The sequence below is a fragment of the Xiphophorus hellerii genome, chromosome 24, assembly GCF_003331165.1.
Source record: "Xiphophorus hellerii strain 12219 chromosome 24, Xiphophorus_hellerii-4.1, whole genome shotgun sequence".
Classification (NCBI taxonomy): domain Eukaryota; kingdom Metazoa; phylum Chordata; class Actinopteri; order Cyprinodontiformes; family Poeciliidae; genus Xiphophorus; species Xiphophorus hellerii.
Genome location: NC_045695.1, coordinates 7,641,346 through 7,658,940, shown reverse-complemented (window position 1 = coordinate 7,658,940; position 17,595 = coordinate 7,641,346). Strand labels below are relative to the sequence as shown.

Below are 17,595 nucleotides of genomic sequence, written 5' to 3'. Positions count from 1 at the left end.
TTTTTTGCTGATACTGCCGATATTCCTGTTTTTGAGTTTTTGCTTAAAAAGCACCAAAAAAGGAATATCGGCAGTATCAGCAAAAAACTTTGAAATCGGTGCATTCCTGGAGTAAAAATAGATTGATAAAAAAATAACATACTTAAGCAGAAATCATGTCTTTCTTGACATAAATCCTTAATTTTGGCTAATTATGATGAACTTTGTGCGTTTTCATCTAAAAATCCCATTAAATACCAAAATAATCATGAACATATTTACAGACCGAGATCAGGATTTGAACCCTTGTCTTTTGCATCTGAGGTCTGTTGCCTTAACCTGTGGACCACATGACCTATGCTTTAGAATTTTCTCGTGACTCATTTATTTTTCCAGGTGTCAGTATTGACTTTGAAAGATACTGACAAAATCAGTATACACTATGCTTTTCTCCCAAGATTTGAAACCTTGTCCTTCGTAGTTAATGTCTGATGCCATAACCTGTGGACCACACAACCTTCTATGCATTGGAAGTTTCTCCTGGTCCATTTAGAAAAACAATGTTTTTCGAATGTATGAAATTGCAATAAATTGCAAATTACTTAAAAAATGCAATGTCATTTTCTGGATTTCTGCTTAAGATTCCATCAGTCACAGTTGAAGATGATTAAAATTAGAGACATCTATATTCTTTGCCAGTGGGAAAAAATCACACTAATGACACAAGGAATATTTTGTAAATAAATTTTTCATACAATCATAATGTTGTATTCAATAAATGGTGCAACATTTTTATGTACTCTGAAATCTACAATTAAAAATACCTTTCTAGTTTATACATTACATGTTCATAAAACTTAATAAACTTGTTTTTTTCAAAGGGTCCCGTAGGTTTTACAGATCTAGTCAAATTTTATTTATCAGAATGTAGGCAAAATGGCTAAACTAATAACAGCATATAAAAAAATATATATTTCTAAGCTGTAATTGTTGAAGTGAAGTTTACAGCTGGCCTATAACTTTATGTCGCCTTTGGTATTTTTGCTTGCCTTACTTCTTCTGTCCCAAGTTTACTTTCTAACATTTTCCAGGGCGTAAGTGGTAGCTTAACAAATATATCATCTTATTCTACACTCAAGTTTTTCAACAAAATATATTCTTAAATTAATAATTTCCTATTTAACGGACCTTTTTTTAAAAAAAAAAAAAATCAACACCCTAGGAATAGGAGGGAAAAAAATGTCACATTCATAAAACTGATTAACGAAGTCATGACCTTTTAAACAGTTCAACAAATAGTGATGTCAGACAAAAGAACGTTAATTGGCTGAAAAATATATCCCAAAAAGAATTTAAAGATATGAGAATTTAAAGAATTTAAAGACACAGCATCAGGAGAGAATTATTTTTTCTTTCTCTCCTAGACACTCAGAGTACACAAATTTTTAAGGACTGGAAAAGTGGATTTTTCATGACATCTCCTCTAAGTTGTCATTAAAGGACGGGGGAGAAATGTGCAATTTGTGTTTTAAAGAATACATACAGGAAAACAAGTTTAAAATGCAAAACTTTTATTTGTGAGCCAAAGAAATGGATCATGATCCACCTGTGACCTCTAACTTAAACAATACAAACTAACGAACATCAGAAATAAAAGATGGGGGAACAAAAAAAAAAAAAAAAAAAATCATATCAAAAAGTGACAGCAGGTGCCAGAGCCGACATCGTCAGCGTCTTTGTGTCAAACTGAAGATTTCACGGCTCGGACACGGAGAGTTTGAGAGCATGGGCGGACATGTCGGCAAGCGTTTTCCCCTTCGGTGGAGCCGGCAACTGAAACGACGCCTGGCTGCTGGTTTTCCAGTTCCTGTTTTGTTTTGTTCCCCAGGCGATGGAAGCACGACATCATTTCTTTCCACCTGCTGTGGCAAAAACACACTAGAGGATACAGACGTTTAACACAAAAAGCAGGCCTAAAACTATGACCCAACACCAGCTGCCAGGTATAGCAAAGATAAAACTATTATTGAAAACTATATTCTACTGTTGTGTTAAATCTGAATTACGTAATAGATTTTAGGGGAAGGAACTTTGTAATTTGAACAAAAAAAAAAAAACAAACATTATGATTTTGTTTCTTTTACATAAAGGCAGGGAGGGGAGGACGCATCCCAAGTGTTTGACTTTCAGTCACCACTGCTTTAATTGCTGAGGTAGAGATGCGTCCCGCCTTGGGACTGATGTTTTCATAAGCTCTCCAGTCAGACAGGTGCCCAGGCTCAGCTTCCACGCCTTAAAAACCACCGAACCGATCCGTCCGCGTGTCCTTCGAACGCCCTTGGTTCCTTTGTGAGCTGGTAGGCAGAGAAAACCATCGACGGTGACTGGGAATGAAACACTGGGACTCAACTGGAAAGCCCAAAACACACAAAGGAAAGACCCACACGGCATCACTACAACCGAACCATTTAGCTTATCTTTAATAATACTTTTAAACTTGAGGGCGACAGCTGAGTGGCACAAGCTGATTAGTTACTGCTATGAATATATATTTTTATATATAAAAAACAAAACAAAAAAAAAAAAACAAGACATTTTCCCTTTGTAATCTTTGCTACATTCAATTGTCCAAACTCGCTGCTTGACAAGAGGCTCTTTGTTCGCTTCTAATTCACAGAAAAGATTTCATTTAAAATCTCAAAAAATACTGCTGGTTTTTGATCAGCCAGCCATTAAAAAAAAAATACTGCAGCTCCGTTTCTTCCACATAAACCTCTAAATATTAAATCATAGTTTGAATTGAAAGGACATAGTGAAGTAACTTCAGCTCTAATATTTGATATGTTTTGACATGATGTAACAGAAGCTCTCCAAACGCTGATATGACCTGGTTTATCCCCAAACCATTGATAAAACAAGCGAGAAACAAAAGCAGAAAAGAAGGGGATCCGACTAAAGCTTTGCATACATGGGTCAAGGACAACAACAACAAAAAATTAAAAATAGCTTTCTATGGCCAGGTTGATTCCGTACAAAATAAAACCTAGCTTTTGGTTTTATAGTTACTCTTTCCTAAAACATTTTAGGATTAATGATGACTGGCTCTGGCTCAGAGCGGCTCTATCTTAAGCTTTGGCAATGTCCGACGAGCAATTTAACCAGATTGCCTGGGCAGGTAGAGGGAAATTAGGCGGCTCCGCTTTCACATGGACTCGAACTCATCGATGCGCTGCTTGGTGTTGCCCTGCCGGATTTGCCGCAGCGTTTTGTACTTGTCTCGGCCCTGCTTGACGTTCTCGGCGTGCAGCACGTCGTTCTGCGTCTTCTTGGTCTCGTCTCGGGCGTCGGCCAGCTCCGTGCTCAAAGTCTGGACGGGAGAGACAGAGGAAGCCGGGGTTGATGAGGCAAACGGGAGGACAAATGGAGACAAACGTGAACAGGACAGAGGCAAAGGGGTGATTTGATCAAAGCTGGAGGTTCAAAATGCTTTTTTTCTCCCCTTCATACTTCCTGCTGTGAGCGGTCATTATGAGAACATTCCTTTGCTCAACTTTCCTATGATCACTTTCTGTCAACATTAATGAAATATCCAACTTTCACTCAATGAGCTGATCTAAACTAAAAACTTGACTATTTCTCTGAGCATCTCTGATTCTTAGGATTGTTCGTTTGGTTCATTTTTTTCAGGTTTTTCAGTTTGTTTGGACATGATTTTAATTTGTTCTGGTTGTACAGCTTTAGTATGAGTCCTGGCCTATGCAGCAGCCAAGCTTGTATTTGGATTTTGTTTTTTTTGTTTTTTTTTAAAAATGTGGCTAAATCCAGATGCTTACATACACTGCATTAAGAACACGAGATAAATTTATTAAAACATTTAGAAACATTAAGGTTGAGCAAAAACAACCGAGACGTTGATTGTTTTTGTATGCAGTGCATGCAGATATGTGGATTCAGTTGTACATGAATAAACATGACAGAGGAAACAGATTTTTTTGAGGTGAATGAGTCGAGTGTCTGATTGAAGCCGGGCTACAGTCTAAGCCAGCACAGCTCCTGCTGAGGCCAGGAGGATGAAGACGAACGGACAAACAAGTGTGCCTTTCTCTTACCCTTATTTGCCATTGCTTGGATCGTGTTTCTTCTTTGTTACAAAACTGCTGTTAGAAAATAATATAGTCTTGTTGTTATTTGCTTTCGTGGGATGTAAATGTCTTTGTTTAATGCACCTTTAATAAGCAGGTTTTTTGTTTTTTTTCGGTTAGATTGTAGCAGCTTAACTGAAATGTATTCCAGACCTAATGTAGAAAGTGGTTTTAGACAAACTTTCGGATCACGAAGCGAGACGCCACCTTCCTTGGAAACCACCTCTGAACCCTTTCGTCGGCGCTTCTCACCTGCAGCTGCTTCTTGACCCTCTCGTTCTTCTGCGCTTCGGTGACGCGGGCCTCTTCGCTGCGGAGGTCCAGCTGGCAGACGCCCTCGTTGGACAGCTCGGCGCTGGCCTCGGCGTGGTTCTCGTCCTGCTCGTCGTGCTCGGGCTCGGCGTCGCCGCCCGGGTGAGCGGGCGCGGGTGTCACGGCGGTCTTCAGCTCCTCCTTGGTTTTCTCCAGGTCCTCCTGAGCAGACAGAGCCTGCAGGCGGACAGAGGACGACACGGACACTGAGACGGAGACCCACAAGGCTTTTGTAGCTGGGCTTGGCACCGTGAAATGTTTGCTGTCACAAACAGACATGCTAACCTTGCATATCCACATTATTAATGTCACAGTGTCTATGCGCGATAAAACTCATCAAATGTCGCAAGGAAGTGTTAAGAAAAGGCTAAAAAGATATTAAAATATGGAGCCAAGTTAAGATTATTATGCCTTTAAGTTGGTTAAAAAGGCTTTTGAAGTCAAATTTTCAGATTTTTTTCCAAATGTTCCACATGGATAAGTGGGCAAACTGATGGATGGACAGAAAGACATAACGGACGGATAACAGAAATGAATGGAATAAAAAGACAAACACGCACAAAAATAATAATATGGACGGACAAACTGATGGGTAGATAAAAAATGAATAAAAAGTTAAATCTGTGAACGGATCATCTAACTGATGGGTGGACAGAATAATTAATGGTTAGATGCACAAACCACATGGATAAACCGACGAACAAGTGGGGGAAAAAAAAAGTGAAGGATATTATGGGTGTAACAATACACAAAAATAAAGGTAAGGTACATACCTTAGTTTTAATGTCGCGGTTTGGTTTTCGGTACGTTTTAATCAAAAGAAAAACAAAATTTTATCCCTCTTTTACTTGAATCAGTAAAAAAACTGACTAAAAACTGACTGGAGATTTGTTTTGATTTTGGCGATTACTAAAGCACAAGCAGGTTGAGAGACGACGACTAAACCGCTTCAAATTGGTTATCGTAACATTCGCTAATAAAGAAATGCATACATTGCGAGTTTAACTCGAGCCAGAGTACGAGTTAGACTCGCACACTACAAGCAAACCTGTCATCAGAAAACAACATCTGCCATAATAAAGACTGACACGGCCTTAGAGGCAAGTTCAACGCTCCAGGCAGCTGGATTTGGAGACTATTTTTTTTCTATCAGTGATGTTTACATTCTACTTGACATCATTTAAGGTGAGCAATTCAGTAATCTTTGGATTGGTCCTCCTTTTCTTCCTCCATCAGTGTTAAATAAGAAACCTTCAGGTTGTGAGCTCTGTTTTGTTTTGGATTAGTTTCTTATTATGTTGTTCAGTGGAACGTACAGTTGGTGGATGTCAGTTTCTATCACTGATTCTCAAGAGTTAAAACTGGCTTTGAAATATGGAATCAGCACCCTGAGCGAACACCACATTTGAAAAAAAAAGAAAAAAGGAGTGATATAGAATCATATAACGTCTTAAATACCCCTGAAACTTTTGACACACTTATTCAGTTTTTACAATCTCTACAAGTAATGACAACTGCAGTACCTTGTGCTGCCACTCGGTGGCCTCATCCTCCTTCTTCCTCTTGGCCTCCTCCAGGAGAGCAATCTTTGCTGTGAACTCGGCCAGCTCCGTGGCCTGGGACACCAGAAACATGGCCGTGTTACAGATACTGAGCGCAAACGCAGAAGAGTTTGAAACGTGCCAAAAGCCAAAAACACACCAGTTGCTCTTGGGTCTTCTGCTGGTCTGCCGCCTGCTTGGCCAGCTCTGCCTTGGCCTCTTCAGCTGCTTGTCTCTCCCTCTCCAGCTTCTCGGCCTCCTCTCGTGCTTTCTGTCTTTCTTGCTCCAACTCCATGGCCCGGCGAGTCTGTTCTTCAAGCTCTAGCAGAGGGCACAGACACAGGTTTAAGTTGATTTAAACCAATGGTGCAGTCGCAGCAAACATGATGGATGTTGAGAACAGAAGAGTACGAGTACCTCTCTGAGCCTTCATGGTCTGCTCTTCGATCTGCCGCAGCCTCTCCATGAGCTCTTCCTTCTCTCGCTCTATTCTTTCCTTCTCCTTCTCGGCAAGCTCTCGCTTCTTCTTTTCATTCTCCAACTGGGCCCTGAGAACATTCATAAGTATGCCAAATGACCGTTTCTGTAGGGAGGCACAAGGCTTCGCCAAATGATTTGAACAAATAAAGAAACATGGGGCGTTAGGGACTATAACTCCAGTTGACACACAGCTGCAGTCCATCTTGGATAACGGTAAAAGTTTCACTCTGGGTTTAAAATTCTTCATATAATCAATTTCAAGTTAAATTTTTTTAATGCTTTTAAGTTTTTACTTGATGGGAACATTAAATACATTTTGTTGTGTATTTAGTGTCTAGGAGGTCATTTTTTTCAGTCTGTTCAGTGTTTTCTAAAGCGTATTACTGACAGAGTGTTCCTACCTTTCCATCTGCTTGTGGTGCTTTTCTTCCCGGGCTTGGGCCTTCATCTGCTGCACCTCTATGGTGTCAGGCTTTCTTCTCCTCATGTACAACTCGTGGTTACCCATACACAACGCCAAAATACGCTTGTTGATGCGCAGTCGCGGGGCATAAAACACAAAGTCCTGGAAAAATTGAGAGTAAAAGCATACTTTTTTTTTTTTTTACAGAACTTGCATTGGTTGACGCCTCAGGTTCTCTGACGACCATTTACTCACAGGTGCTTTTTTGTCAATAGGCTTGATCACAAACTTCTTGTCATTAAATGAGATGTTTCTGATCTCACTCCAGGGGAAGCCGATCTTTGGTGTCAATCTGAAAGAGAGGAAACATCAGAATTGGGACTGGAGGTTAATTTTGAGTTTTCATAAAAACAATTACACCAACACCCACCATGGGTGGATTTAGCATTAAAAGTGGTTCAGATAATTAGGAATTACAGACTGCCTGGTACATTGAGACGCTTTCTTTCTTGTTTACTTCTCATGTTTCTTAGATAAGGAAAGAAAGCTCTAATCTTTGATAACAACGCAGATTCCTATCAAGAGGAAATTCCATAAGATCAGTAATTAAATCTATTCTCTCTTTCCAAAAAGTGAAAAATAAATCTGATTCATCAGAATAGGAAATCCCCTTGAACAATAAAAAGATGGGAGTTTTTCCTCCTTCCACCTTCTAACAATATCTGTAACTCTGCACCTTCAGGTTTAAGGTTACACCATAGACATCGTTATGATGACACACACATTGACAAACCTCCACCAACTGTTACAACTGAGACATTAGGATATGAGCTTCCAGCTAATGCAGACTCTGCATAATTACAGCTTTACATCTTAAAAATCTCTTTTTTTTATTCTTAATAGTACAAATAAATAAGTTCCCAATGGATTTGCTACAGATATTCATTGGGATCAGGCTTTAAATACTGTATACAGACTGAAAACATCTTCGCATTTCCAAACTGCAATCTCTAAAAAGGACACATCTTTAATCCCAAAACCTGTAAAAATATTTAAATGAAATTTAACTGTGTAGAAACCCTATTAGATATTAGATGTGTGTTTCAGTTCTAGGCTGGAGAACTTCAGTGTGAATCCCTTACTTGTCGTCGTGTTCATAGATGTTGAGACCCAGAGCGTCCACGCCCAGCCACAGCTGTGTGCCCTTCTTGTTTTTGATCTCAAAGTAGTTCACTCCATACATTTCCAGGTCTTGAGCAATTTTTAGGTACTCCATCATTGAATCTTCTCTAAAAAAAAAATAAAAAAATACAAGAGAAAGGATTTTAAAACTATTACAACTATTAGAACAAAGCATTTTCTTGTAAAGCAGAATATATTTGACTGTTTTGTCAAATACAAATTGGAGAAGAAAGTTAAATCAAACATTGTGAAATTATATGGCGTTTTATCACATTTAATCCAGTGATATTCTATCATCAAATGACAAATTTAAGCACATAATGATAGAAAAAGCTGAACAGTTACCTGAGCATTCCTTTGTGCTCCTCATGCCAGGTCTGTATCCTGTCCTCCCATTGCTCCTTCGTCAGCTTGTGCTGCTCCAGAACTCTGGGAAAACACACAGACAGTGACGTTCACCTGGAGGAATGTCAAATACCCTGAAATTGTTTCCTCCGGAGGAAATAATACAGTACTCCAACAGGGAATGAAAAACAGTTGATTTTCCTTTCACAACAAAAGGATCACTCTCTCACGGAAGAGAGCAGGTTGCTCCAGACGTTACAAAGCAGTCTGACCTTTTTCTGTTTTTTAATCACACAACAGATAAAAGATATCTTTATTTTAAGCAATAGTGCTCTGAATACAAATGCAAACAACACATTTCTGAAATTGAAAAATTTATGTATTGTCCTTCCACTTCACATTTCTGCACAACTTTGTGCTGTCTAGTCAAAAGCAGGATCTATTGTGGTCACATACCTCTGAGGCAGTAGTCTGTCATGGGTCAGGTATCCAGCCTTATGGACATCTTTGTTGTAGTCTCCATACTTGGCCTGGACAGCATATGAAGCCAGCAACACGGCCGTCTCTGGAGGACAGTAGTTGTCGTCGTTCAAAATTGCCTCTTTGACCTAAAAGAGAAATGAAAATGGAAATAATCGCACATTAGAGATTTTGTGTCCAGATTTTTATTTTAAGTACGAGTGGAGTCACACAAATGTTTACTTTTCTTTACAAAACATAAAATAAAAAATGAGCGTTTTACCTGCAAGAAGAAGAGTCTCTGTGTGATCTCTTGGATCAGTTCCTCAGAAACGTCCTCTGGGAAGAACTTGGCCCTGAACTTGAACTGCAGAGGGTTTTCTTTTTTCACATCTTGCTGGGTCACCTGGGAAATATAACCAACATTATGATCCGTCACCGTCAGTTTATACCAACTAAGCAAGTCACATGAATTAGTTGGACAAAATTATTTGACATTTTAATTCAAACACATGCAGAAATACCTTTAGCAGATTGTTAAAGTGGAGATTAGCCCAAAATCAAATAATCAAAAATAAAAAAATCAACAACTGACCTTTTTGTTCAGTTTTAGCCAGGTGACGTAACCTTTACTGTCCACATACTGCAGACCGAAGAACCAAACCTCCCGCAGACCTACTGTTTTCACCACCTGGAATGGAAAATAAGAAAAAACTGTGCATGTCAAATCTTCCACAGCAAAGGTTTTAAAATTCTCCTCATGGTGGGACTTCCACCATCATGAAATGTTTAGCTACTTTAGTGAGACTCACCTGGTCAAAAAGCTGTTTTCCTGTGGTGTTAGGCTGGATGGCAAACTCCAGCTCTGCATCCATGGTGGTCACACGGACATTGATCTGCGCAAAAAACAAAACATAAAAACTGTAATTTACTTTGATTATACTATTAGGTACACCTATCAGGATTTTCCTGGCTGGTAAAGTGAATACAGCTATGTGACCAAAAACAGTGGGAGCTCTTAATTCATTAAAAAAATAAAAAAATAAAAAAAATACAATTTCCTGTACTTGATCTACCGTTGACACATAAGACTCAGTCATGAGAAAATTGGCTGATTCAGATCTTTGGCCATCTGACTGCTGTATCTGTAGTCCTACAATGCCAAAGGCTTCATTGAGTAAATGAAAATTATGCAATAATGACTATTAACTCATCATTGCATTTGCAGGCTTTCTTGAGCTCCAAAAGTAGAAATAGTACTACTTTTTGTGTGAACCTATTTATCTGATGCTGCCGTCCCCACGCCCCCAGGACTAGAAACACCATTTCTATTTCATTAACATTTTTCTTGCATGGAAATCTCAACCCCTCCGTGGTCACCAGATGAGATCACAATGGCGACTCTGGTGAGCCGTGGAACGGCAACACAGAGGGATGGAATGAAAGAGGAAAACAAAACAAGAACTAAAATATGATGGATCGATTTGAATTAATGACAAAACAATTTGGTTTTTAAACTGCTTTTGTCTACTATACATTTTAGACGTTTTCGCAAACTTCATTTGTCTTTGTCTTCACACACCTGTGGTTGAGAACAAAAAGCCTGAGTAAGATTGAATTTCGGCATCATGTAGGAATGCACTGATACACTTTTTTCACTTCTAATATTGGTATCTGAGGTTTGGCATCAGCCGATACCGATTCGATACAGAAAAGCAGCTCTGAGTTGACTTAAGACGTTCCTTTATTTGACATAAATAACTCTGCACCAGTGCAGCAAACTTAAATTACACAGATAGCTTTATAAGCTTGGTCAAACATGTAAAAGTAACAACTTTCATTTGTTCAGTCAGTGCAATTAGGATTATAACATCCAATGGAAAACAAAGAAACAAACTGACAAAATAAAAGGTTGACAACCTTGGTCAAACATGTAAAAACTGAAAAAAAGAAAAAAAAAAACTGTCAAATTGTTTAGAAAGTGCAATTAGAAATTGGAAATATATTGCAAAATGAGTAAAGCGTGACGTTGCTCAAAGCACAAAGCATAGAATTAGACCGAATAGATCTGCTCTTATCGATCCAACAGTGTCACAAATACCCAATCTAGATTTTTTTTGTTTCAGTGCATCTCTCTTGTATCATCTATAGTTTAGTCCTGAATTTCAAAGCAAAAAAACTTTCCTTTACCAAAGTAAAGCAAACTATTTACATCCTCAAAATATACGTGAAATATAACATATCAAATGACAAAAAAACAAAATACAAGTTCTGCACTACTAGAATTGCAAAGAAACTTTAAAGGAATATGAAGCAGAAAATTTATATTTTATCCGTCATGCATTCATGTTTTGGGATGAAAGTGTCGAGTGCAGTTGAAGGGTTGTAGCGGCTGTCTGGGGTTTCTTGGCATACCATAGCAGTACAAACACATTAAATCGTTTCCATCCTACAGACCAAGCACTGCATTGTGAGAAAGACCAATTCTTCAAGCCTGTTGCTTACAGGCCTCTGCTGGGTGGAGCAGACGCTAAAAGTCAGCCATTGGCTGCGGCTAAGCTGCGCTGGCAGCAGGCCGAGCAGCAGCTGATGACAAAGAGCGAGGAGGGCTGACCTCAGAGGCATCTCACATCCTTCCTCTCACACCTACGTGCACGTAGCGCAGCGCATGAGCTCAGCGGCAGTTTGCAGCACATGACGAGAAGCGGCGAGGTGCTCAGCAGGGCGGATGGTGACAAGCAAGTAGGGCAGGGTGAGGAAGCGCAAGAAAACGAAATGAAATTGTGAGTGAGGCAGAGCGCAACAGGAAGCACAAGAGAAGATCTGGGGAAACTGAGATGAAATTACAGTAAGAGAACTTAAGCGCCAAAAAAAAAAAAAAAAAAAAAGCTGAGGAGACGATTTTCTCCTTTTTCTGCTTAGCAGTTATACACAAAACCTCAGGAATGATTGTTTTGGATTCCTCTGCTCTAATTTTAATCAATTTTTCTGCCATCATTCCTCTCGTGGTTTCCCTCAGCGCCGTCCCAAGAATGAATAACCCAGGAAACCTGAGCAAACGCTGAACTTAAACCTCGTGACTCCCACTGAGTACATGTGAAAAGTTGGAGCATGCCTGAGACAGGAGTCAGAACAGAACACACACACTCATCTCTGTTTTTAAGTTGTGACACTCTAGTCTTCGTGCTCCGTGTTTGCGGTGAAGCATCGAGTAGGACGCTGCCAAAACATTGGAAACCAACACCCTAAGGAAGAGGAATCTCGTCTGGAGCAGACAGTCAGTTAATCCCTTCGCTTGCAGACAGAGGGGGAGGAGATGAGCGATGGTAGCAACATGCTGGGACTCCGACGCCGCTAATCATACAAAGCGACAAATGCGATGTCTTCAAGAACTGACTTTTGCAAGTCCATTTGTTTGAGATATAATAAATTTAAAATTATTATTTGTGTGAAATTAGACTATTATCAATTGTCTGTTAGGTTTAAACTTTTTAAATGATCTAACAACTGGAGGGAAAGGATACAAAAAAACAAAAGAAAATGATTACAAATTTGGGAATTTAAACTATTTGGCATCTCAGAAAAGTAATTAATGTTATCAAAGGGCAAAGTCAACACTGGATCAATTCGCTCATTCTCCAATTTGAAGAAAGGCTCATACTTTGAGAACAAATCACCATGCTATGGGAGAAAGCTTGATCCACACCAAACAGAGTTGTAGTTAGTGCAACATGGGAGTTCCTGAACGTGATGCATAATCTGATCAGAAAAAAATGAGATCTTTGAGTTTCCAAGCAGCTGGTCACTGATTGGGGCCACTGAGATTTCTCTACCGATAAAACACACGCAGTAAAAGTAGACAACACATGTAAAGAGACTGGCACACTGTTTAGGAACAGCAGATGACCACCTCAGTCAGACAGAGAGCAGAAAAAAACGTGACAAAAGCATTAAGTGGCTTCACCCTGATGGGTAAATCCTCAGCCATTCAATGAACTTTTACCCAGCTTTATTTACTTCTTTTGCCTTTAAAAAAAAACATTTTCTACACGTCTTCTTCCGCAAAGCTAATCTTACTCAACTTTAGCCTTCTTTAGATTTGTGCAGCATCATTAACGGCGTGCGGTCAATTTATGAGATTCTCGCTCTCCATTTCAGCGGCAAAGCTCAGTTCTCACTCTGATTTGACCATTGTTAAACGTGCAGCTGTTTAGTCACCGTAAGCTGTTTACAGAGGCTTTGCTGAGAGCGGTCTTAAAGCAAACACACACCGTCTGCAGTCAGTACAGAGCTGCTAATCTGAGCTGCCAGGCTCAGAGCAACTGTCTGTCCCTCTGATTAACCTCCCAGCACACCGAAGGAATCCTCCCACACAGGGAGGGGAGGCCAGAAACTATTCATCTGAAAGCGGGGGGTCGTCATTTTACAGATACGTTCTGAAAAACTGGATGGGATCTTTATGTTGTGAAGCTCATCCTTCCTCGACAGTCGCTCAGTTGCCTGGTGATCTTCTGTCTGCAAGCTGCTCTTTTACTTCCACAGAACCAGGATGTTGACTTAAACTGGGCCCCAAAAAGTACACAGACCCCCCTCTCTCTCTCTCACACACACACACTCTCTCTCTCTTCAGCAAACAGAAAAATTGCCTCAAGCAAGAAATCTGAAAGTCTTCTTCATGGAACGGTTTCCAAGCTGAGGGAGTAAAATGTTAACACAAATACAAATGAACAACTCAAATATTTGTTTAAAGCAGAAACCAAAGACTAGAGATGGACCAATCAATCACCCATATATTGGAGTCAATCAATTTGGTGATTCTCATGTTAAAGACTGATAAATCTGTTTTTATTTCTCCTGCTTTTTGATTAAATCCATAAATCAGAACTTAAAAATACGTTTTCATTATGATCCTCTCCAACCTAGTCTAGCTACAATACACATGTCCGTTCTTTTTGATTGACTGGGTTAATCTAAAACACCCATATGGAAAAATGAGCTTTGCTTCTGAAGGTTCACAGGTTTGTGGTGAAGTTTTCTAAATTTCTATCACTCAAAAACAACAGAAACTCAAACTTTACTTCGATATGAATTTCTGACTTTTGGTTAAGTCTGACCAGCCACTTCCCTTTTTTCTCCTCTCGTTCTTCTACAAACTGTACTGCATAAAGAAAAGCGGCGATGTGTTTGATAGAGGATGTTTAAAAGGGGAATTACAAGATTTTTGCATCATAGAACTTCCCCTCATGCATATCTGATTTTTATTCAGCTACAAAAGTGCAAAACTGTACTTCTGATGTATTCAATAAAAAAACCAAAAAAAACAACTGATTTCATACAAAAAAAAAAATTGCCTGATTCCAATCAGTCTGATTGATTGGTGCATTCTCAAACGATTAGTTTCACATCAAGACATGAGAGGCACTTTAGAAAATCCAGAGACAGACCATGAACTTGTTTTCTGCCTATACAAAGCTACCAGATTTTTCTCTATGACCAGGCATTGATCCTAGCAGAGCGGCAGGTTGTTTACTGTACGATGAGAAGAGGAAGTGAAGGAGGAAATCAGTGCTCGTCTGTTCCTCTTTAAATCTTCCTAAAGCCCAAGCCACCTCCTACCATCCAAGAACAGGGAGGTGCCTCACTTACAGCACGCTTAAAATTCATCCAGTTATATTTTGCAGCTTCCTAATTACAAACCGTAAGAAACAGCCTTGCTCATGAGCAGAAGAAAAACTTAGCCAGAATCAGATAAATGTAGAATAACTCATTTAAAATATCCACGTTGATCAGCACCAAAGGAGTGTGAGAACAAGGATTCCCAAGTCTAATTTGGATAAAGAGGCTCGACTGTGGAAAGCAGACACCCATGACAAGACTGCATCAAATTGGTTTTGTTTCGGCGCTGTTCACATCCTTGGACTGAGGCATTCTCTTTTTACCCTTTTCAACAACAATGGCTGCAGTGTTGCTGCTGCAGGCCCAGTGGGCTTGGCACTCTGCAAGACAGTATGGCTGTTGTTTACTTGGAAGAAGTGCATGAGGAGTGGAAGGAAGCAGGATGGTGAATGCACCACTTCCAAGACTCTTCACATTCACCTTTAAGTAAATAGATTTTGAACACAACAAGAGACTATTTGCGCAACTAACACATGCAGGAATGAAGCATGAATTACTCCATCTTACCGGTTTAGGCATGTTTGCTTCCTCTCCACCTTTCGCCCAACAGCTGAGAGGATAAATCCGTCAGCGGACGGAAGTGAGACCTGAAATTAAAAGAACATTTGTTTTTTAAACAAGTGCTCTGGCAATGGATGAGTTCAGGAACAATCAATACGTTCAATTTTCACATCAGAGTCCAGAATTGCCCAGCTAGGTCTTGATAGAAGTATTGAAAGTTGCAAATAAAACAAGAGGAACTTTATGTGAAGTCAGGAGGGAAAAGGACGAAAACAAATACTTTCCCATCTCTTTCGATGACAACACAAAACAAAGAGGTGCTTGTGCAGTGAATCCCACCATGTTCGCTTAAATGTAGATAAGTGGAAATGGAAATAGTCAGGAGGGAACTGAATTACAGCCAAGCCATTATTTAGGGGGCGAATACAGTCATTTATATGATCAATTTTGCGTAAAAAACCCCTAAAAATCATAAAAAAGCACTGTATGCATTTGTACTCTGTCTCCTATTTAATACAGCTGGAAGTCTTTTGGGGTGTGTTTCTGCACATTCACTGACATTTCTGTCCTTTCTTCTTCATAAAATAGATACTATATAGAGCAGCTTTAGCACATATTCTCAATGGGACTTGGATTTGTTCATTGAATAAGTAATTTTAACACAAGAATATGCTTTGATTTAATCAGACTGTAGCTGTGCCTGTAAGCTGAGGGTTGGTGTTTTTCTGGAAGGTAAACTGCCCTCGCAGTCTTATTTGCATCCTCTAACCATTCGTCGTTCCATTTCCTTCTACGTTGTCGTATAAAGTCATTGCTCCTTGGTTTTAGAAGAGCTTTCTAAGCATTCGGTCAGACTGAGATTTAAAGAGGCAAAAGAAAATGAGGTGGATTAGCAGTGCTTGCCAAATACTGATAGCGTCAACCAGGACATGTTACTGTGGAATACAGTCTCTGCTGCCCAGATATTAGCTGCTAGCAAGTACAGCTACAGTCTTCAGTCAGAGGTTTCTTCCAATTGGTTGCAAGACTGACTGCTACCAGACAGCATCACCGTCCACAAGTATTTTAAGAAATTTCAATGGTACGAGTTAAGTCATTTCCCTTTAAGATACTTCTTTGACTTGCACTTTATTTTAGACAGTTTAAGGTTCTAATTTTACCATAAAAGTGTCTAACACACATGTCCAACAACTTAATAAAAAATGTAAAAATAATCTAATTGATTTAAACGATGCGGATTTTTTACAACTGGGGCGTTTGAAGGCTAACATGTCTCGTTAAATCAGCTAGCTCGCCTATTTACCCGCCGATTTGGCTTCCGTTTAAACTGAAATTTAACCACAACTTCATCAAACAACGGCGAGACAACTGTTGCTAGAAAACACACTAGCATCAGACTGACTGCCAAGTACACCTTCAATGTTTGACGGAAACAAACAGCATCTGCTTTTTGAGTTTCTAACTACAGCACGGCAACTGCTATCGGTGTAAATATACAGTCTTTAGAAGGGAGCCCTTGAAATCTGACATTTTCTTGCTAGTGGGTGTAGTCCGCATAACGGGACGAGCCTAGCCGAGGCTGTGAAGTTTCGCTTGTTGGTAATTCGCTAAATTTACCGACATAATTCAGAAAGTCGTTGAGAAAGGGCTAATAAAACCATGTTTTCTGAGAGTTTGTTCAGTTTAATGGACACAACCCGGTTTAAATCTGTATTTGTGAGACGCCAACGGCGCGAGCACGAGGACATCCGCTAGTAGCGCATCAAAGTTGAAGAGAAGCTCATCTTTTTTTAAACTCACCGGGGGTCGACGTGTCTTCCTCAAAATTCAAAGGGACGAGCTGAGCTGTAACCAATTAACCACAACGATAATTTAATGCCGATTCCCGTTTTTAAGTCTCTTACACTCAATCACCTACAGACACGAGAAAAGCGTTTAAGTCTAAACAACCGTAAGGCGATTTGAGGCGTCCATGTCAACGTACACGGAATAAAATACCGCACGTTCCGGTTGAAGCTTACAAAATAAAAGCCTAATTCGGAACGGTCTGAAGAGGGAGGCAGTAGAATCGACCTTAAAACATTTCGGGTTCTAAAGATTTTCCCCATAGACACGAATCTGATTTTCCATATACTAAACAGGAATGCCACATCAAAGCTGAATGCTAATGTTCTGAGCTCAAATTGGAAGTTGAAATATGTTACTTTGTAAATTTTATTTTATTTTGAAGAACAATTCCAACATTTCCGACCAAGTCTTGGGTTCTTATTACAAACTTGACACGCTTTTATATATAGGGATGTTCAATATGGCTGTCAGGCAAGGGAGGGATGCAACATCTGACTGGGTTATGGTACGTGCGGTTAAATACATGGAGGGTGGATTTAGCTAGCGCAAAACTGAGTAGATAGCATCCCCAGAAATTAACACATGAAGTATATATTTTTTAATTTTTAGGGAGGAAAATAATAATGTACAAATTTTTGCATTTAAGAGTAGGCCTGAACTGAGTTGAGCGCCCCATTCTGGAAATATGAGTCCACGCTCAAAGTTTTGGGGATTTTGCTAAGAACCA

At 39.6% G+C, this 17,595-nt stretch overlaps 1 protein-coding gene across 2 annotated transcripts; it reads right to left on the bottom strand.

Moving 5' to 3' along the window:
• Positions 1 to 1,533: 1,533 nt before the first annotated feature.
• On the bottom strand, positions 1,534 to 17,004 carry LOC116716126 (radixin-like). Of its 2 annotated transcripts, XM_032556979.1 has the most exons (15): positions 16,821 to 17,004; positions 15,027 to 15,106; positions 9,656 to 9,739; positions 9,439 to 9,534; positions 9,127 to 9,249; positions 8,841 to 8,992; positions 8,385 to 8,468; positions 8,000 to 8,146; positions 7,113 to 7,209; positions 6,856 to 7,019; positions 6,392 to 6,522; positions 6,135 to 6,295; positions 5,957 to 6,049; positions 4,374 to 4,610; positions 1,534 to 3,346 (listed from the first exon to the last, which is right to left on the bottom strand). In XM_032556979.1, the coding sequence occupies exons 2-15, from the start codon at positions 15,036 to 15,038 to the stop codon at positions 3,182 to 3,184; spliced, it is 1,746 nt and encodes a 581-aa protein (XP_032412870.1). In that variant the 5' UTR covers positions 15,039 to 15,106; positions 16,821 to 17,004; the 3' UTR covers positions 1,534 to 3,181. The 2 variants fall into 2 exon arrangements, with proteins under 2 accessions (XP_032412870.1, XP_032412871.1); XM_032556980.1 differs by lacking the exons at positions 8,841 to 8,992; positions 9,127 to 9,249; positions 9,439 to 9,534; positions 15,027 to 15,106; positions 16,821 to 17,004 and having other exon boundaries at positions 9,656 to 9,714.
• Between the last annotated feature and the right edge of the window lie 591 nt (positions 17,005 to 17,595).

What these genes read in the sequence shown, in the direction of transcription:
- LOC116716126 (XM_032556979.1), bottom strand. An exon ending in GAGCACAAAGGAATGCTCAG is followed by an intron (nt 8,147 to 8,384) that starts GTAACTGTTCAG and finishes TTTTTTTTTTAG; the next exon opens with AGAAGATTCAATGATGGAGT. An exon ending in CCACCGAGTGGCAGCACAAG is followed by an intron (nt 4,611 to 5,956) that starts GTACTGCAGTTG and finishes GTCCGCCTGCAG; the next exon opens with GCTCTGTCTGCTCAGGAGGA.